The sequence below is a fragment of the Gobio gobio genome (genome assembly GCF_949357685.1).
Source record: "Gobio gobio genome assembly, chromosome: 1".
Classification (NCBI taxonomy): domain Eukaryota; kingdom Metazoa; phylum Chordata; class Actinopteri; order Cypriniformes; family Gobionidae; genus Gobio; species Gobio gobio.
The window spans coordinates 54,981,389-55,003,199 of NC_137097.1; the positions used below are offsets into that span (position 1 = coordinate 54,981,389).

The following is a 21,811-nucleotide window of genomic DNA, read 5'->3' on the forward strand; positions in this document are numbered from 1 at the left end:
ATTAATATGTTTTCCTTAATTCTACAAACAATACCCAATAATGACAATGTGAAAGAAGTTTGTTTCAAATCTTTGCAAATGTATTAAAAAAATTAAAATGTGTGTGTGTGTGTGTGTGTGTGGGGGGGGGGGGGGGGGGGGTCACATGTAAATAAGTACTCACAGCCTTTGCTCAATACTACCAATTACAGCCTCAAGTCTTTTTGAGAATGATGCTACAAGCTTGGCACATCTATTTTTGGTCAGTTTCTCCCATTCTTCTTTGCAGGACCTCTCAAGCTCCATCAGGGTGGATGGGGAGCATCGGTGCACAGCCATTTTCAGATCTCTCCAGAGATGTTCAATCAGGTTCAAGTCTGGGCTCTGGCTGGGCCACTCAAGGACATTCACAGAGTTGTCCCCTAGCCACTCCCTTGTTATCTTGGATTGTCCTGTTGGAAGAGGAACCTTCACCCCAGTCTGAGGTCCAGAGCGCTCTGGAGCTGTTGGAAGATGAACCTTCCCCACAGTCTGAGGTCCAGAGCAGGTTTTCATCAAGGATGTCTCTGAACATTGCTGCATTCATCTTTCCCTCGATCCTGACTAGTCTCCCAGTTCCTGCTCCTGAAAAACATCCCCACAGCATGATGCTGCCACCACCATGCTTCACAGTATAGGGATGGTATTGCCAGGTGATGAGCGGTGCCTGGTTTCCTCCAGATATGACGCTTGCCATTCAGGCCAAAGAGTTCAATGTGACCAGTGAATTTTTTTTCTCGTGGTCTGAGAGTCCTTCAGATGCCTTTTGGCAAACTCCAGGCGGCCTTTTACTGAGGAGTGGCTTCCGTCTGTCCTGACTTGTGGGGTGCTGCAGAGATGGCTGTTCTTCTTTAAGGTTCTCTTCACTCCACAGAGAAACGCTGGAGCTCTGTCAGAATTACCATCGGGTTCTTGATCACCTTCCTGACTAAGGCCCTTCTCTCCCGATCGCTCAGTTTGGCCGGGGGGCGGATGATGGAGGATACTGTGCTCATTGGGACCTTCAATGCTGCAGACATTTTTCTGTACTCTTTCCCAGATCTGTGCCTTGATACAATCTACAGACCTCCTTGGACTTCATGGCTTGGTTTGTGCTCTGACATGCACTGTTAACTGTGGGACCTTATATAGACAGGTGTGTGCCTTTCCAAATCATGTCCAATCATTTGAATTTACCACAGGTGGACTCCAGTCAATTTGTAGAAACATCTCAAGGACGACCAGTGGAAACAGGATGCACCTGAGCTCAATTCTGAGTGTCATGGCAAAGGCTGTGAATACTTATGTACATGTGATTTTTTCATTTTTCATTTTTAATAAATCTGCAAAGATTTCAAAAAAACTTCTTTCACGTTGTCATTATGGGGTATTGTTTGTAGAATTGGGGGAAAAATAATGAATTTAATCAATTTAGGAATAAGGCTGTAACATAAAACGTGGAAAAAGTGAAGCGCTGTGAACACTTTCAGGATGCACTGTATGTTTTTTAAACATCTGTTTCTTAGAATGGTTGATTGTTGTCTATAGTGAACTATACTGTACATGAACAAAGCAGCATTAAAAGCAGAGCATTTTACTCCTTGACATTCACACTGCACTCAGATATGACAGAAATATATAGGCCTAATATATACATTATAATGTTGCACGTTTTGCATGATAAATAATTAATTGAATCCAGTATAAAACTATATCATGTATAACCTTATAGTTTATAGGCTATTTTCCATAACAGGAATAAAAATATTAGTAGCCAATTATTAATATAAAGTAGCCTATAACACAAATTCCATAACCTCCATAAATGGTAAATTACATTTCTAACAGTCAGTGTCTTTGATTGAGGTTGACATTAAAATCAACACATGGGACATCCTTATCGTCATGACAAAATCCTTCACTGGGTTCCTTCTACTCTTGAACTATCCTTCAAGTGTTGACTCAGTAGTTTCCATTCATCTCATAGCATCACTAAAGAGGATGTACGTCACATGCACCCTAAGCACACTCTATTCAGCAAAGTTTGTATTGCATTTAAACTGTTAGAAACAGTTTGCCTGATAAAAGACAAAACAGTTGTAATTGTTCATTGTATAAGAATGCAGTTGGCATTTGAGCATTGGCAATGCCATTAGATTGCACTTTTGTTTTGTTACAGCAGATTACTCTGCATTGATGCCATTTTGTGACACCAATCAAATTTGAGGGGCAAGTTTATAGTTAATGTCAAGTTTCGGCTTATAACAAAGGTTAGGTGGTTCTAGACATTCATCTATCATTTTCCTCTGATTTTAGGGATAAGTTATGGGTAGGTTTTGGGGTGGGGTGGTTTGGTTTAATTGATATTTTCGGTCAGGAATGTTCCAGGACCAACAACAATGTTGATCCAGGAACATGTTGTACTTGGTAAATCACTTTTACTCGACATGTCTTACTTGACAAAATCACAGTGCCTACAATAGGGAATTAAAAAGAAAATATTGAGAGATTAATTACGCTGGTCAGAAAAGAGAAATATAGCTAGGGGAGAGCGGGGCACAACCTAACGCTTTTTGACTTTCTCAGTTTGTGTAAATCCACTTGGGGTTCAGAGTATTTATTTTTTCCCAGATTCATTTCCCACATGTCTAGTACAAATATGTAGTTTTGTTTCAGGGTATACTTCTTTCTTGATTTACCCCAAAAGAATGCAAGTGAAATGTGACAACATGCCATGTGAGGGGCACATTGTAACATAACAAAATGACAGCTTAAAATGTTACCTAATCAAAAAAATATCCAAGACAAATTAAAATATTTTGTCAATAAAATACAATTATTCACTTTTAATGGCATTTTTAATATTTAAAAATATACTACATTTTTCATCACTAAATACAGCTACAGCATAGTTAAAAACATAACAATAATTAATAATTTATGAACATTGACTCAATCATGGTTTTTCAATATAATTCATAATAGCGTATAGTGGCACATACGTGTTACAAGTAGCCTACAACAAGGCAAGATTTTAAGAACCACAAAAGGACGAAATATTAAGTTAGCCTAGCTACGCTCCCGAAATCGCTTTCGCCTGAAGAAGTTACTATAGCAACACGCTGCTAAAGCACTGTTAGGATCTTTTTTTACCGTAGCCTGACTGTCGTCTATTGTAGGCTTATCACTTTATTAAAGTTTGTTTTAATTAAATCTGAAATCTAAAAACTGACCTAACCCAGTAGAGACAGACCGAAGCCAGTGAATAATTTGAAGTCTGCGCCGTAAGTAGGCAATCAATGACATTATATCGCTCCTCAAGGGCGCTTTAATAGATTTGGGACACAAAGTCCTTTCCCTACGATTTATCCAGCGGCGACGGCGCTAATTCGGCACATAGAGAGGAACGATAAAATGAGCAAAAGAGGCGAATTGAAAGCGCTCGTGCATGTGAGCAGTAATTAAGCGTTTATGCGGGTCTCTCCGTCGCGCTAAAACGCGGTGAGCTAACCGGTGCAGGCGGCGCGCGCATGTCATCTGAGTCCAGAACAGGACAATCCTGAGTTGACGGACCTGGGTTTGAGAGAAGCGATGGAACAGTCAGTCTCGAGGATTATTATTCCAGCCAGAGGGGCAGAGGTTTAATACTTCCTGGATTAACTGTGTCGTAATCGGAACGGGCTACAGTAGAGCAACGCGCTGCTGATATTGTTCGCCCGTTTAAACGCTTCCTTTAAATATAGGCTAACGTTACACCGTTGCGGGACTCTTGACAGGTGAACGAGGCTATATATTACATACAGCATTTTTTGATTCACCTCAATCCACAAATCCTCAAAGTGGTCTTTGTTGAAGAAGCACCTGTATTTGAGAGGTAGGATGCAGATCCACTAAGTTACCTATCACAGCTCTGATTCTCGAGAACAAATTTGGCCCGTATTAACCGACAGCTGTTTCATATGGGCGAGGCGAGAACTCGGCTCCCTTCGTGTTGGACATGGGCTCGCTGTCAAGATAACGGTGTGTCCGATCCAGAGCGGGAGAAACGATGGGTCGAACTGTTCGACCAGCTGGATCTGAATAAAGATGGGAGGATCGACGTGAATGAGCTGCGCACCGGATTAACCGCACGGGGGATCCTTCGCAGTGAGGTAGACGAGGTGGGTCGCTCGGGACGGTAGTTGTTCACCCTAAACATGTTCATTTCTGTGAGTTGAGCTGTAGCCAGGTTGTGATGAATTGCAAACATCTGAAACCTCAGCATATCATTTTTTTTATAAGGCCAAAGAAGAACTTGTGCTTACTTTCAGCAGGATCAAGTGAGTGAAACTTATCCAATACAATACTGCTGTGTCTTCGACCAAGGACAAATGATCCCGTGTAATTTATTTAAGAGTTAGACTTTCCACGCTGCAATATTGACAAACCACCAGACTCATTTCGTTGCTTGTGTAGGGCAGACCTGAAAGTGTTGTAAGGCAGGGAGAGATGTGACGTCATTGGTCCTCAACCAGAGAGCCAGGGCAATCAATCAATTTAACACAAAATACACAAATACAATTTAAATGGATAAATTATTATTATTAGGCATAAAATAAACTTGACATATTTCTTTTTATTTTCCCAACTTGTTTTAAATGAAGAATGTACCTACAGTTCTGAAATAGAGAACAACTTCTGTTAATTAATTTGCATGCAACTTTCATAATCACAATTATCTTATAGGCCTAGTGTAGATAAATAATTGAATATTGTGTTGGACAACAGGGTGCCTTCGGGTCAAAAAGGCTGAGAAATACATGTTTAAAAATAAGAAGTGTCATAGCTGACCAAAGTTGAATAACACTCATAGATCGCCTGGACAGCATAAAATATTGCAAAAAATAGAACGTTTACATTGACTGTTATATTTTTAGAGTTTAATAACATATAGCAAATTTACTAAAATTGATGCACACAATTTAAATGTTTCTATTAGTCTTAAATCCCCACTAATTGTTTGTGGTCTAATTCTGCACTTTTTTGTTTTTAAAATTAATTTACACAGTTTAGGCGTGAGATAATTGTATCAAAATTTGAGACATATGGTGCAAAATAACAGCGACAGAAACACAATGTGTTACAACACTCCCAGTGTCTCCTGCTATTTAAGAAAGAGATGTCATAGGTGGTCCAATCATTTGATATAAACAGCAGAAATACACCTGCACCACTGGGTTATAGGCTGCTTAAGTTCAGGGACTGTAAGTGCACTTGATCAAAACACCTTGAAAAGGGAAAGAGTTTGCAATATTGACAATTTATTCACTGAGGATCTTTTGTATGGTCTGTATAGTTATATTGGTTCCACTGAAACCACCTTTTACAAGACTGCGGTATATTTGTTGACTTGATACAAGAAGAACATTTACATTTATGCATTTAGCAGACGCTTTTATCCAAGCGATTTACAACTTGGGAGTACAGGAAGCGATTGGTCATTAGTCGAGTAAGCGCCTGAAATACTGAGTCTGTGTACATTGCAGTGTAGCACAGGCTAGCGTAGGGAGGGAAAGAGGAAAGAAAGGTTTTTATTTTTATTTTTTATTGTGAGGTTAAGTGGTCACGGAAGAGATAAGTTTTTAGTTGACTTTTGAATGTTGTCAATGACTCTGCGTTTCGGATAATAATCACAGGACAATAATCACAGGACAATAATCATAGGTTGGCAACTTGAGTTGAGATAAGTGCAGAATTTAAATTGATGGTCTGCTCATAAAAAGACCTTCCTGGCAAATCCTGTAGCTCAAACAGTAGAGCGTGGCGCAGGCAACGCCAAAGTCATGGGTTCGATTCCCAGGGAAAGCAAGAACTGACCAAATGTAAAATGTGTACCTTGAATGCAATGTAAGTCGCTTTGGATAAAAGTGTCTGCCAAATGCGTAAATGTAAATGGTCTAAAAAGGCTACATGACATTTCCATTTCTCTAAACTTGCTACACACAAATTATAGTGCACCAACATTTACATTTTGACTTCTGTTGCAAAAAACCTTGTTCTTGCCAAAGTGACTTGAAAAACAGTGCATATGTACAATGAAACAATGAAATGAAACAAATTTAAAAAAGTAGCTTAAAGACTCCAAGTTTCCTTGGAAAGAGCAGCACTATGTTCCAGTGGTATGCAGAGGTGTAAAGAGTACCTGCAAACCATACTTGAGAAAAAGTACAGATTCCGTACAGCGAAAATGACTCCGTTACAAGTTACAAGTCACCGATTCCAATACAACCCGAGTAAAAGTCTTAAAGTATCTGATTTTAACAGTACTTAAGTATTTTACTCATACTAAATATAGGCTCAACGATCCACTAGCCCTCGACATCTGAGAGACATACCAGTGAAAATAAGAAACAATTGATTTGTAAGATGAGAGATCATGTTTATTTTCTCAATATTGCAATAAATCATGGTCGACACAACAGCCTCTTGAAAGTCTACAAACTCTCAAGTCTCAGTTAAGCTCAATTGCACAAAAAGGCCATAAGTAAACCAATATCCTTCAATAAGGTCTCGTCAAAATAGCGGATAAATAAAATAATGTTAAGTTAAATAGTCAAAGCCTTCTTGCACTGGATGTGCTGGTTTCAGCCTCATCACCGGCTGCAGTCATGTCCTCATCTCTTAAATCAAACACTTGCGATTCATCCATTACCTGCTAATGCACTCGCATTCATGTAAAGTAGCCTTGTTGACTTGTTTGGGTGAGTGAAGGCAAAACGCACAAGATGTAGTAACTCCAATGCCCTTAGATGGCGATATCGCTTCTTTATAATAGACACAAACTGCTGCAGAAAAAGTTAGGTGCCATGCAAAATGTAATGTGTAACTGCATTACTCAACACAAATGTATTGGAGTAAAAAGTACATTTACTTGTTCAAAAATGTAGTCAAGTAGAGAGTAAAAGTTACTCAGTACAACTACAAAGTAGCCAAAAAGAGAAAAGACACAAACTAATTACATTTACTCAAATACTTTACACCACTGGTGGTCCGTCTGTGCTGTTGGGGTGTGTGACTGTGTTAGTCATGTGCTGTGATGTAAGAGGAGAGATTAGCTCTAGCTCACAATGTATTTGCGATTGGAGCCGCCAGACTACTGGCAGGGCTTTGCACACAAACAGAAACCTTGCATCTATAAGCTCAGAGCAATGCCTCTTGTCTTTCTCTCTCTCCTTTTGTTTCTCTTTGTTCCTCATTCTACATAGGCATGGCCACAGATGCAGTGTTAAATGAAGTTCGCATATAACTCCTCCATCAAACATTCACATTCTTGCCATTAACTGCACTTTTTCCACCTCCTCCACCCCTCAGATTGTACGTGTGAGTGACACCAATAATGATGGCCAGCTGGACATCGAGGAGTTCACACGGTATCTGCGCACACACGAGAAAGAGCTCCGACTTATGTTCCGCAACCTGGACCGCAACAACGATGGTCTGCATTATCCTTTCACACATTATAATGTCACCACATGACATCGCTGTAACTGCAACCTCTGAAAATGCACATTTCCTTTTTGCACAATTGCTTTTAAAATAGGATTTTTGTGTTTCTCTGTCTAGTATATATCATCATGGTAGCATTCAAAAGTTTGGGGTCAGAAAGATTTTTTATTTTATGTTATTTGAGAAAGGGAGAGAGAAATTAAGGTAACACTTCATTTCGATAGTGAACTTTAGACATTCTACTAACTATAAGTAACTAAATGTCATCATTAGAGTATTAGTAGTCTGCTTAATATCTGTTAACAATTGATAATGATAAATAAAATAAAAAATGTCCTGAGCACTAACTCATTAGAATGATTTCTGAAGGATAATGTGACACTGGAGACTGGAGTAAGGAAAAAAATATTTTTTTAAAAATAAATAAAAATAGAAAACGCTTATTTTAAATTGTAAAAATATTTCACAGTTCAATTGATTTATTGCATTTCTGATCAAATAAATGCAGTCATGGTGAGCCTTGGGGTCAGTTGACCTAATGGTTGGAGAGTTGTTCGAATTATTCGATTCTCAATACCGGCAGGAAATGACTGAGGTGCCCTTGAGCAAGGCACCTAACACAAAATCGTTTCCCGGGAATGGCTGCCCACTGCTCCTAATGTGTGTTTGCACCAACTTGAATGGATTAAATGCAGAGGAAAAAATCTTGAGTATGGGTTGCCATACTTGGCCTTCACATCACTTCATAAGAGACCTCTTTCAAAAACTTAAAATAAATCTTTCTGACCTCAAATTTTGAACAGTAGTATATCCTCTACGGTCTATATGTAGAATAAGCATTACAGTATTTTATGACCTCCTCAGGTCACATAGATGTTGCAGAAATTCAACTCTCCTTGCACAGCCTTGGAGTGAACGTATCTACAGAGCAGGCCTCCAGAATCCTGCAAAGGTTAGAGCGCTTCAGCTTTTCACAAAACACTGTTTTTTTTTGTGCTTAATCAATGTCATGTACACAACTACCTCCCACTCTGTGTTTTCATAAGACTTTGAGATGTTTCTTTGAAGCCCACATGTGTTGAGCCACACAGTTTCAACGGGCATAGAAAAAGCTTGTTTTAACTATTCTATATTCCTTTTTGTGTGTCAGCATAGACAGAGACGGCACTATGACTATTGACTGGAATGAGTGGCGGGACCACTTCCTGTTTAACCCCTTGCACAACATGGAGGACATTGCCCACTACTGGAAACACTCTCTGGTTTACTTCCAGCTCTTTTCAGAAATTAGATTGTAGGCTTGATATTCATAGATATTTTAGAATGTAAACTTTAACTGTCTTTTGAATCTGTAATGTATGTGTGTTCAGATGTTGGACATTGGAGAGCAACTGACTGTGCCAGATGAGTTTTCGGAGAAGGAGCGGCGTTCAGGTGTGGTGTGGAGACAGTTGGTGGCCGGGGCAATGGCGGGTGCCGTTTCGCGAACAGGAACTGCTCCTCTGGATCGTCTTAAAGTTTTCCTTCAGGTTCAGTCATTTCTTAAAGAGGCCATCTTATGCCCTTTTACGAAGTCTTGATTTTGTTTTTGGGGTCTACTAGAAAATGTTTTCATGCTTGAATGCTTTTACCTTGTTGCAGTAACTTTCTGTTTAGTTCCTGTCTTTATGAAAAGCGCAATGCACTCTGATTGGTCAGCTGGACCAGTGTGTTATGATTGGCCAAACGCTTTAAATGTGTTTTGAAAATGTCACACCCCTCACCGTAACCCAAGTTTCAGCACTCTACTAACGCAGCTCAACCAGGCCTTACCCCCTTTTTTTGCGAATACCTTGGGCGGGAATTATTTAAATGAGTGATATTGTGAGGTGTACATTCCCCAAAGAAAACTCAAGACTAAAATCAAAGCTGTAATGATGTTCATAGGAATAGTTCAGGGAAGAAGGAGGCAGGAACCGGCGAACATTTAACTTTAATTTAAAAATAAACAAACAAAACAAAAGTAAAGCAGCAGCCCCTCATGGATGACTGCTGCATATGAACATAATAAAACACAACATAAGTATTCCAGACCTGGTCCTCTTTCGTCGTGCACTGCCGTCACACCTTCTGGAGCTCCTCCATGAGACTCAAGACCGGTGTGCACTCACTAGTCATTGTTAACTTACTTTTTTTTCTTAATTTTTTTACTTCAACGCAATCATTTTGTTCATTCAGACTGAATCGTGAACACAGAACATGCACGAAAACAAGAGGCATTGCCTCCTCTCACGTGACTTTCCTCCATTCATTCTCAATTAACCCCCACCAAACCCACTGCACCCTTTAGGGGGTCGGTTAAAACGTCAGTGGGCTCAGGGGAGGCAAGAGAGACGCGGCGTCCCACTGTATCTGTCCTGCTGGTGTTGATGTTGGACACTATTACTTTAGAAAAAAAGAGTAATTTATACACTTTTGGATGTCACATTTTGTAATATTTGCCTTTTTTTTTATTTTGTAATATGGATTATTTTCTCATCCTATTTTTTGAGGAGTGTGGGGTAGACTAGTGTGGGTGCTGGTGGATATTGAGCAGACATAAGTCGTCCGGTCAGAGACGAAGTACACTTTATTGGCTTGATGACTTGTCGTACAAGTAGCAGATGGATGGCAGAATGATACAGAGTAGTTTGGACTGTATTATGAGTAGTATGAGTGGTTCTAAACAACAGAAATAACAATACTCAATTAGTAATGCAAATAATAACAAGAATTAAATCACTTTGTCATTTAAATATCCATTATGTATATAGTTATACATATATAGCGATCGTATAGGCTAGATTAGCACACGTGAAATTAGCATCACATTGGTCTGCCACGTGAGCTCGGGATAATCAACACCTCTGGCGTAAATAATGTGCATAAGATCACTTATAAAGTACATAATAACGTACACATGCTCAAGGTGACTCAAAGTATCTCAAAACATTAATATTTAACTGTCTCTGTATGCTTTCACTAGCGTTGCATATGATGCAATAGGTAAACAATGATATGGTGAACATCCGCGATTACAACTAAATAACCTCAATACAATCAAATGTATATTTTAACTATGGCTCTTTACAGATAATGAATAACATAAACAAAGTCACTCACTTGTATATGAACGCACTCTGAAACAACAACAACAGTGGCAGCGAATTCTCTATTCGTACTCTCCGAACTGCGTTCTGTCAATACTGAACTCTTAAAGGGGAAGTGCGTCATTTCACGTAAGGTATCTGAAAGACCACAAGGGGGCACTAATGTATCTACCTATGTATTCAAAGCCTTTTCTACAAGGAGGCACTGCCTCCCTTGCCTCCTCTGAGGAAATATTTCTAGTGCTTACTGATATGGAGAATATCTCAATTTGTGACTGTGCTTTGTAGCTTTGCAGACCTTTTTCAACTATGTTCAAACAGCAACATTACACACTAAAGAAAGTTGAAAATGTAAAAAAGCATAATAGGTCCTCTTTAAAAGTTGTATTGCCTCTGTGAATTATTGTTGTATCAAAGAACCTCAACAGAAATAAATAAATTCTATGTTGGCAGTTCTGTTGTAAAAAAGTACAATACTAATAATGAAAGGAGTGTGAACTGAGTGGGTTTTCAACAGGTCCATGGCTCCAGTGGTGTGAGTTTGTTGGGTGGCTTGCGTGGAATGGTGCATGAGGGAGGATTGAGGTCCCTTTGGAGAGGCAACGGCATCAACGTCCTCAAAATAGCCCCGGAGTCAGCTATCAAATTCATGGCTTATGAGCAGGTAAAACAAATAGAGTACAGTAGCTACACGTTTAAATGTTACAGCCACTCTTTTTAGTCGCATATTGTCTAATGTTAGTAAACTATATCAAATGTCGTGTGTAGATCAAATGGCTGATCAGAGGCAGTAGGGAGGGTGGCTCTCTAAGGGTTCAAGAACGCTTCATTGCTGGCTCATTGGCTGGAGCTACAGCTCAAACCATCATCTACCCCATGGAGGTAAGAGAAGAAGAGGAAGTGAGAGACACGAAGAGACTTTCACTTTTCAACTCTATAAGTAATGTAACCACAGACCCTTTTTCACTCATAAATCCAAAACCGGCATTCTAAAAACCCATTAGGAATTCCTGAGGGAATCCTTGGTAAATTAGCCTTCTGGGTTGGCCTACAAATTGACGTCAAGACTAAATAGCTCTATAAAGATAAGACCTGAAGAACTCAATCGCTTCAATTCTAAATTTATCGTCTTTTTGTATCATAAACACTTCTACAGAAACTGTATAAAGCAGAGAGAATATAAGTTAAAAGATCTGTCCCAGTTTTAGACATAGGGCTGAAAAACTTCAATATAAGCTGTCAAGATAATATCTATAAATTATAATTTTAATCATAATTATATATACAGTATATAGTACAGTAAAATACACATTTATAATGTTAAAAAAGTTTTCTATTTCACATAAGTGATGTTCTTTTGAAATTGAAATCAAAGAATCCTGAAAAAATGTGTCCCGGTTTCTACAAAAATATTAAGAAGCACAAATGTTTTCAAATTTGATAATAAGAAATGTTTCTTGAGTATCTAATCATCATATTAGAGTGATTTCTGAAGGATCATGTGACACTGAAGATGGAGAAAATTCAGCTTTGACATCACAGAAATAAATGACATTTTCAAATATATTAAAATAGAAAACAGTTATTTTACTAAAGAAAAGAAAATTCAACTCATATTTTGGATTTTCATAAAAACAAAGCAGTTAGGGGAAGACACAATGGAAGTACACTAAACATTAAAAACACTTTTAAAAGTATAACCACAGTACTTGATATGTGTAGTATGCTATTATTAATATCTGGATGATTTGGATTATCAAATTAAATCCTGTATTTGATCTGGAACATTCCTTTAATGGTCTTACTCATAAAATGTCTGGCTGTAAAAGTATCTGTTATCTCAAGTTGTGTAGTTTTTGCAGCTGCTAATGTAAAGTACAAACATCAGAGACTCATGTAACAGGAGATGTTGGTCAACAAAGCTGTTAATTGCTGTTTACCTGTTTACTCGTGTTGTTCTAAATGTTCAAAGAGTCGAAAATGAGCTGGGCCTACTTGACAAATACAGATAGAGATTGTCTTTCTATTCCTGGTGTGCTTAAATGCAGAAAACAAGTTTCTTTTTAGGTTCTGGTAATTATTTATTTAGGCAGATCAGTATCACATTTTGGAAGCCAAATCCTCTATTTATTTATTTATTTAGACATCTTGACTAGAGCTGCTGGAATAAGTATCTGCAGCGTAAAGTTATCCAGTGACCTCCAAACTTATATCTCTCAGTATTCTCTTTATTTTTTTAATCTTTCTATATTTTTACTCTGTTCCTTTTTGTTTGCCAGGTGTTGAAGACGCGTCTAACCCTCCGAAAGACAGGACAATATTCAGGCATGGCAGATTGTGCCAAACAGATACTGCGTAAAGAAGGAGTGCGCGCATTCTACAAAGGCTATTTGCCCAACACACTTGGCATCATCCCTTATGCTGGCATTGATCTGGCTGTCTATGAGGTATGGCTGTGTGTGCGTATTGTAACACATTTAAGTGTTTGCGAATTCCTGCTACCACTGACAGGCTGTGGAAATTTATCATTCTCAGTTGCTATGGTTGGTAAAATGTTACGTATTTTACATTGCTGTGGTCTCTTTCTAACCACTCACAGGTCTTTTTTCAGGTGATTGGCTTGTTAACCCCATGTCATTGTTTACCATTTGGCAAAAAAAGCATGTTTTATTTGGCCATGGACGCATTTGTGTTATCAAAAGTGTCAGTGAAGACATTTATAATGTTACAAAAGATTTCTATTTTAAATAAATGCTTTTCATTTGAATTTTCTATCTTGCAAAGAGTCCAAAAATGTATCATGTTTACACCAAAATATTAAGCAGTATAAATCAGCATAATTAGAATGATTTCTGAGGAATTGTAAACCTGAAGACTGGAGTAATGGCTGTTGAAAATTCAGCTTTGCTACTGAATAAATGTAAATCTGTATAATTCAATATAAATATATTTAGACTGAAAATATTTGTTGAAAAATTGCCTAAAATAAATTGATGTAGCAAACCCCTTCACAAACCCCTTATGATGACAAAAAGAAGGAGGACCGTGACGTCGCCCGGTATGGCGCAGCCGGGGCCCCACCCTGGAGCCAGGCCTGGGGTTGGGGCTCGTATGCGAACGCCTGGTGGCCGGGCCTTCCCCCACGGGGTCCGGCCGGGCTCAGCCCGAAGGAGCGACGTGGGGACACCTTCCCGTGGGCCCACCACTCACGGGAGGGACCGTAAGGGGCCGGTGCAAAGCGAATCGGGCAGCAGTCGAAGGCGGGGGCCTAGACGACCCGATCCCTGGACACGGAAACTGGCTCTTGGGACATGGAATGTCACCTCGCTGGCGGGGAAAGAGCCTGAGCTTGTGCGTGAGGTTGAGAGGTTCCGACTAGAGATAGTCGGAATCACCTCCACGCATGGCTTGGGCTCTGGAACCACACTCCTCGAGAGGGGATGGACTCTTTACCACTCTGGAGTTGCCCATGGTGAGAGGCGGCGGGCTGGTGTGGGTTTGCTTATAGCCCCCCATTTCTGCTGCCATGTGTTGGAGTTTACCCCGGTGAACGAGAGGGTCGTTACCCTGCGGCTTCGGCTCGGGGATAGGTCTCTCACTGTCGTTTGTGCCTATGGGCCGAACGGCAGTGCGGAGTACCCGGCCTTCTTGGTGTCCCTGGGAGGGGTGCTGGAAAGTGCTCCGACTGGGGACTCCGTCGTTCTACTGGGGGACTTCAACGCCCACGTGGGCAATGACAGTGAAACCTGGAGGGGCGTGATTGGGAGGAACGGCCCCCCTGATCTGAACCCGAGTGGTGTTCAGTTATTGGACTTCTGTGCTAGTTACAGTTTGTCCATAACGAACACCATGTTCAAGCATAAGGGTGTCCATCAGTGCACATGGCACCAGGACACCCTAGGTCGTAGGTCAATGATCGACTTTGTGGTCGTTTCATCTGATCTGCGGCCGTATGTCTTGGACACTCGGGTGAAGAGAGGGGCGGAGCTGTCAACTGATCACCACCTGGTGGTGAGTTGGATCCGATGGCGGGGGAGGAAGCTGGATAGACTCGGTAGACCCAAACGTACTGTGAGGGTCTGCTGGGAACGTTTGGCCGAGTCTCCTGTCAGAGAGATCTTCAACTCCTGCCTCCGGCAGAGCTTCAACCGGATCCCGAGGGAGGCTGGAGATATTGAGTCCGAGTGGACCATGTTCTCCACCTCCATTGTCAAAGCGGCTGCTCGGAGCTGTGGACGCAAGGTCTCCGGTGCCTGTCGAGGCGGCAATCCCCGAACCCGGTGGTGGACACCGGAAGTAAGGGATGCCGTCAAGCTGAAGAAGGAGTCCTATCGGGCCTGGCTGGCTTGTGGGACTCCTGAGGCAGCTGACAGGTACCGACAGGCTAAACGGACTGCAGCCCGGGTGGTCGTGGAGGCAAAAACTCGGGCCTGGGAGGAGTTCGGTGAGACCATGGAAAAAGACTATCGGCTGGCCTCGAAGAGATTCTGGCAAACCGTCCGGCGCCTCAGGAGGGGGAAGCAGTGCCCTACCAACGCTGTTTACAGTGGCGATGGGCGGCTGTTGACCTCGACTGGGGATGTTGTCGGACGGTGGAAGGAATACTTCGAGGATCTCCTCAATCCCGCCGTCACGTCTTCCATTGAGGAAGCAGAGGCTGGGGGCTCAGAGGAGGACTCGTCCATCACCCGGGCTGAAGTCACCGAGGTGGTCAAGAAACTCCTCGGTGGCAAGGCACCGGGGGTGGATGAGATCCGCCCTGAGTACCTCAAGTCTCTGGATGTTGTGGGGCTGTCTTGGCTGACACGCCTCTGCAGCATCGCGTGGCGGTCGGGGACAGTGCCTCTGGGATGGCAGACCGGGGTGGTGGTCCCTCTTTTTAAGAAGGGGGACCGGAGGGTGTGTTCCAACTATAGGGGGATCACACTTCTCAGCCTCCCCGGGAAAGTCTATGCCAGGGTACTGGAGAGGAGAATCCGGCCGATAGTGGAACCTCGGATTCAGGAGGAACAGTGTGGTTTTCGTCCTGGTCGCGGAACACTGGACCAGCTCTATACCCTCTACAGGGTGCTGGAGGGTTCATGGGAGTTTGCCCAACCAGTCCACATTTGTTTTGTGGATTTGGAGAAGGCATTCGACTGTGTCCCTCGCGGCATCCTGTGGAGGGTGCTGGGGGAATATGGGGTCCGGGGTCCTTTGCTGAGGGCTGTCCGGTCCCTGTATGACCGAAGCAGGAGTTTGGTCCGCATTGCCGGCAGTAAGTCAGACTTGTTCCCGGTGCATGTTGGACTCCGGCAGGGCTGCCCTTTGTCGCCGGTTCTGTTCATAATTTTTATGGACAGAATTTCTAGGCGCAGCCAAGGGCCGGAGGGTGTCAGGTTTGGGGACCACACGGTTTCGTCTCTGCTCTTTGCGGATGACGTTGTCGTGTTGGCCCCTTCTAACCAGGACCTTCAGCATGCATTGGGACGGTTTGAAGCCGAGTGTGAAGCGGCTGGGATGGGGATCAGCACCTCCAAATCCGAGGCCATGGTCCTCAGTCGGAAAAGGGTGGCTTGCCCACTCCAGGTTGGTGGAGAGTTCCTGCCCCAAGTGGAGGAGTTTAAGTATCTAGGGGTCTTGTTCACGAGTGAGGGGAGGATGGAACGGGAGATTGACAGACGGATCGGTGCAGCTTCTGCAGTAATGCGGTCGATGTACCGGTCTGTCGTGGTGAAGAAAGAGCTGAGCCGTAAGGCGAAGCTCTCGATTTACCGGTCAATCTACGTTCCTACTCTCACCTATGGTCATGAGCTTTGGGTCATGACCGAAAGGACAAGATCCCGGATACAGGCGGCCGAAATGAGCTTTCTCCGCAGGGTGGCTGGGCGCTCCCTTAGAGATAGGGTGAGGAGCTCAGTCACTCGGGAGGAACTCGGAGTAGAGCCGCTGCTCCTCCACATCGAGAGGGGACAGCTGAGGTGGCTCGGGCATCTGTTCCGGATGCCTCCTGAACGCCTTCCCGGGAAGGTGTTTCGGGCATGTCCAACCGGGAGGAGGCCCCGGGGAAGACCGAGGACACGCTGGAGGGACTATGTCTCCCGGCTGGCCTTGGAACGCCTCGGTGTCCCCCCGGAAGAGCTAGAGGAAGTGTCTAGGGAGAGGGAAGTCTGGGCATCTCGGCTTAGACTGCTGCCCCTGCGACCCGGCCCCGGATAAGCGGAAGAAGATGGATGGATGGATGGATGGAAATTGATGTAGCATATTGTAATGATGTGTTTCGGTTTCGAGTGAGTGTGAGTGTGTCACACGTTTTAGTTCTGTGTCCTAGTTTTCAGTCTGCTTCTACGGCTTTTCATTGTTTGATTATTAGTTACACCTGTCGTTCATTTCATTGATTAGTTTGTCTGTATTTAATGGTGCATTCAAGTCATGTCGTAAAGATCGTATTTACGAGTTGAACGCATATAAACATCACCACGAAGTCGTAAATACCAGTGGGAAGTTCTGGATTTTCTTTAAAGGGTTAGTTCATCCAAAAATGAAAATTATGTAATTTATTACTCAACCTCATGCCGTTCCACACCCGTAAGACCTCCGTTCATCTTCGGAACACAAATTAAGATATTTTGTTGAAATCCGAAGGCTCAGTGAGGCCTGCATAGACATCAATGTAATTTACATTCTCAAGATCCATTAATGTACTAAAAACATATTTAAATCAGTCCATGTGAGTACAGTGGTATAATATTAATATTATAAAGCGACAAGAATATTTTTCATGTGCCAAAAAAACTAAATAACGACTTATATAGTGATAACCGATTTCAAAACACTAATTCATGAAGCTTCGGAACGGAAACGAATCACCAAGTCGAATACTGATTAGGATCGCGAGTCAAACCGCCAAACTGCCGAAATCACGCGACTTTGGCGCTCCGAACCACTGAATCGACTCGCTGATTCGATTCCGCTCCGAAGCTTCATGAAGCAGTGTTTTGAAATCGGTTATCACTATATAAGTCGTTATTTCGTTTTTTTTGGCGCACAAAAAATATTTGCGTCACTTTATAATATTAATATTGAACCACTGTACTCACATGGACTGATTTAAATATGTTTTTAGTAAATTAATGGATCTTGAGAATGTAAATTACATTGATGCGTATGCAGGCTTCACTGAGCCTTCGGATTTCAACAAAAATATCTTCATTTGTGTTCCAAAGATGAACGGAGGTCTTACGGGTGTGGAACGGCATGAGGGTGAGTAATAAATGACATTATTTTTATTTTTGGGTGAACTAACCCTTTAAGCCCCGATCTGTACGAGTTGGGGGCGTGTCAGTGAGAAACATGGCGGAATCAATGGATGCATCATCTGTAGTTGAATAACGAGTATTTAGCAGTGACACTGTGATTTACTTTGTCAGGCTTTGTCATTTACAACAAAGTAAGCTTGCATTGTAATATAACAATTAGCCTAATTTATAACGATATAGTTTACAATGGCTTCATAGATTAATTAAAAACGTAAAAGATTAAAACTCAGCTGATGCCCATTCTTTGTTCTTCGTTTTCTATAAGCAATGTTAACAAACCTTGCTGTATTTTCGTGAAATTCATTAATAGAAGGTACACCGCCATCTTGCTCTGACCAAAGAGACTTAACCATGATGTCGTAAGCACGACTTCTCACCTTGTAAATACGAACATCCCAGGAGGACTTGAACGCACCATAAGTCCAGTGTTTCTTTCATCTCATTGCCTGTTCTGTCCGTATGTGTTTTGAGTATATGTGTCCCTTTATTTTGTTTTGTTTGCAACATAGTGCGACACAGATAGCATGTTTTATGTATAGATAACATCTATATTAACACTATTTATTTTGTATAATATTATATTTCGAAATATACTCAAATATATATTTGAAATATATGTATATCCCTCTTTTCTGTTATTCCGACAGACTCTAAAGAACGCTTGGCTGCAGCAGTACTGCAAGGGTTCGGCTGATCCTGGGGTTTTGGTGCTGCTCGGATGCGGCACTGTGTCCAGCACATGTGGGCAACTGGCTAGTTACCCGCTGGCTTTAATCCGCACACGCATGCAGGCTCAGGGTGAGCGAGATAAAACTCTTTATTTTATGTTATTCTGCTTATTTGGTGATTTTTTTTAAGAAACCCAATATTCTCACAAGAATACAAATATTTTAACATGCAAATGAAAATAACCTCACTCCTCTTTTTCTTCTGAATAGCCTCAGCAGATGGCGTTCCACAGCTGTCAATGGTTGGCCAGTTCAAGCACATTGTGTCCCACGAAGGCGTTTCTGGACTTTACCGTGGCATTGCCCCCAATTTCCTCAAAGTCATTCCTGCTGTTAGCATCTCTTACGTGGTTTATGAGCACATGAAGAAAGCACTGGGAGTGGGATCCTAAGGCCTGTATTAAAAATAGGAGCATTAGGGAGGCACAGAGGATCCCTAAAGAAAAGGATAAGGTAGACATTGTCAATGAATGACCTAAAAACCTACTCTATATTGTACACAATCACATTCCCATTGCAAATGTATACTTCAGTAGGATGAAAAGCCTGAGGCAATCATTAAGAACAATGGTTGTGTTTAGAGTATGTTTCTCTGTGACTGGCAGCTTATAGATCTCAGGTTTATTGTGCACTATTAACAGCTTCTTATCTTCAAAGGTGAACTCCACACATGGTACTTCATTTAACATGCAATGGAATGTCATTGGCGTGATTAGAAATGTGGGGCAAAAAACGAATAGGTAATGAAAGACATCTAACGACAGAGAATGATGGTGAAAATAGTAGGCCTATTGCAGTATTATATATTTTTTTATCAACGACAACCAAAGTTTCCCTCCTAAAAATGACCAAAATATTTAAAAAAGGTGTTTTAATGTACATTGGGGCATGGAATATTTTAAATAGTGTCTTCTGACTGATGTTTCCTAACATTTACTTATGAGTGATAAATTGTAAAGCATGTTTCTGCAGGGATTTACATTATTGTGCGACTCATATTTTTGTAAAGGTCAGTGAGAGTTAAGCATGTTTTATGCTACAATTTAATGATCAAGGATTTGCACTCTTCAAATGATTGTGGTATTATTTATACTTAAACTCGACTATCATGTTCTTTTATGACATCTCTGCTGCTTTGCTTTTTGCAACTTTAGCCTTTTCTGATATTTCAGGCCCTATTGTTGTGTAGAGTACAGGATTTAGTGATAAACGGAAGTAAATTATATTACTGCCTTGAACAACAAGGGCATTAGATGAGATGGGGACAGGGTCGTCGCTAGAGGGGGGAAAAGTGGTTATTACAACAACCTCACCGGGCCTGGGAGACCCTAGCTATGGCCCTGGATGGGGAGTGTATTTTTAAAGTTTTACATTAGCTTTGGATGCTTTGTGTTTATTATGGTTATGGTGAATGCTAAAAATGTGGCTCAAAGTAGTTTATTAATCTGTTTTAAGAGCTCTGGTTGTCCATATCAGAAATATGCAAAGCACTGTTATATTTAAAGTTGACAAGAAATGCATGTTTATTTGACATAGAACATGACTGCTGTTACCAGACTCTGTATATCAGAAACACTATACAAACTATTGGATGCTATTAGATTACAGGACTAAACTACAAATAACAAAGTCATTTGTTTGGCTCTAATGAATGAACAAAATTAAAATGTTTGTATAACATGTAATAGGGGGTATTCAATCCTACTCTTGAAGGTCCTGGTTAGCTGCATCTAATGCAGATTAAGCCATCTGAATATTTCTATGCCTGCCTTTTTCGTGATTTAATATGATGTATGGTTTTAGGTATAAATACTGTTTGAGTGTAGTAATTTGAGGTATACATTTATAACTTATCTTAGAAAATAATTATTAAAATAAAACTAATAATTAAAAAATTCCCGCTTGAATGCATTGCATTGAGAGTAGTGTGCCTTGACATGCTGTATTCACTTTAAAAGATGTTCATGCTGTTTTATTGAGCCAGTCTGGCAATGATTCCCTGCTTTTTCATGTATAAGTGAGAATAAATATATTTGAGAGGTTATTAAATATATACTACAAAATAAAATGTTTTGCTCATAAACCTGTCATTAATCAGAATCAATATTTGCTTTCAAATGTTGTCATTAAAATCAAAAGGCCATTAAATCAGATAACACTGACTGAATTATACACTCAAAAAAATGCTGGGTTAAAAATAACCCAAGTTGGGCTGAAAATTGACTGTTTTAACCCAGCAATTGGATTGTTTTAACCCAGCGGTTGGCTTAAATGTTTGCTTAAAACAACCCAATTGCTGGGTTTGTCCATTTTCAACCCAACTTGGGTATTTTTGAACCCAGCATTTTTTAGAGTGTATGGAGAGACCGGGGAGTTTAACAGTTTAACGAATCAGAAAATAACTGATGGCATCAATATCATACACCCCATCATCTTTTTGAGCTCACAGGAGAAGTGACTGTGAGCAACATTGCAGATTTTATGACCAAAAAAAAGTAAAATGTATTATCAAGATTATTTTTTCCCTAGCAATCATTGTATATACAGTTATTTGACTTGCATAACATAAAGTAGGCCTAGCCGTTTCTTTAGTTTAATTCGATGCTTTGCTTTAAACCCATATGCTAACAGCTCTGTAATGGCAGTTAGGGTGGGGATAGTTATAACAGTTCATTCAAAATATAACCAACCCCTTATATTGATTACATTGAGTCCAGTTATCAGTCACATCCTCTATTAAGACACCCTCTATTTGTTTGTATTTTTGGCACCAATGGATTATAAATTAAATGTGTTTTCGAAGTTTTATCAGATAAAAACATTATCCGTCTTGAGTGCGTATTTTTTTGTGCACATTTTTTAGAAACTTGTGTATCTTGGCGTTTCCATCCAGCGTTTTTATGTGATATCGCAAAGTTCACAAAATAGGTGGATGGCAACATGGCTGAATGTGACAGGAATTTAGTAGGCCTACACAACCGAACACTCACACAACACAGTTGTTATTGTGCTAAATTTAAAGCCCTAAATCGCCTATCCCCAGCTAGTGTTACAGCTCACCCCAATAACGGAACACTTTGTATATTTGACATAAACTCTCATAATCTGTGATTGTGTGGTACACGTCCAATTGAGTTGTTTTTGTAGTAGACAAATGTGGCTGACGTGTATCACA

At 41.0% G+C, this 21,811-nt stretch overlaps 1 protein-coding gene across 4 annotated transcripts; it reads left to right on the forward strand.

Annotated features, from left to right (window-relative positions):
• The first annotated feature begins 3,391 nt into the window (after nucleotides 1-3,391).
• Nucleotides 3,392-20,732, forward strand: slc25a23b (solute carrier family 25 member 23b). 4 transcript variants are annotated; one of them, XM_079820499.1, is made up of 11 exons: nucleotides 3,392-3,871; nucleotides 3,966-4,157; nucleotides 7,348-7,471; nucleotides 8,347-8,434; nucleotides 8,633-8,744; nucleotides 8,853-9,011; nucleotides 11,128-11,274; nucleotides 11,379-11,492; nucleotides 12,890-13,057; nucleotides 18,556-18,706; nucleotides 18,847-20,725. In XM_079820499.1, the coding sequence occupies exons 3-11, from the start codon at nucleotides 7,441-7,443 to the stop codon at nucleotides 19,026-19,028; spliced, it is 1,152 nt and encodes a 383-aa protein (XP_079676625.1). In that variant the 5' UTR covers nucleotides 3,392-3,871; nucleotides 3,966-4,157; nucleotides 7,348-7,440; the 3' UTR covers nucleotides 19,029-20,725. The 4 variants fall into 4 exon arrangements, with proteins under 4 accessions (XP_079676625.1, XP_079676623.1, XP_079676624.1 ...); XM_079820498.1 differs by having other exon boundaries at nucleotides 3,651-3,871; nucleotides 3,948-4,157; nucleotides 18,847-20,732; XM_079820497.1 differs by having other exon boundaries at nucleotides 3,392-4,157; nucleotides 18,847-20,728.
• The last annotated feature ends 1,079 nt before the right edge of the window (nucleotides 20,733-21,811 follow it).

What these genes read in the sequence shown, in the direction of transcription:
- slc25a23b (XM_079820497.1), top strand. Translation starts at nt 3,957, where the DNA reads ATGGGCGAGGCGAGAACTCGGCTCCCTTCGTGTTGGACATGGGCTCGC. An exon ending in GCCTCCAGAATCCTGCAAAG is followed by an intron (nt 8,435 to 8,632) that starts GTTAGAGCGCTT and finishes TTTGTGTGTCAG; the next exon opens with CATAGACAGAGACGGCACTA. An exon ending in AATTCATGGCTTATGAGCAG is followed by an intron (nt 11,275 to 11,378) that starts GTAAAACAAATA and finishes TGTCGTGTGTAG; the next exon opens with ATCAAATGGCTGATCAGAGG.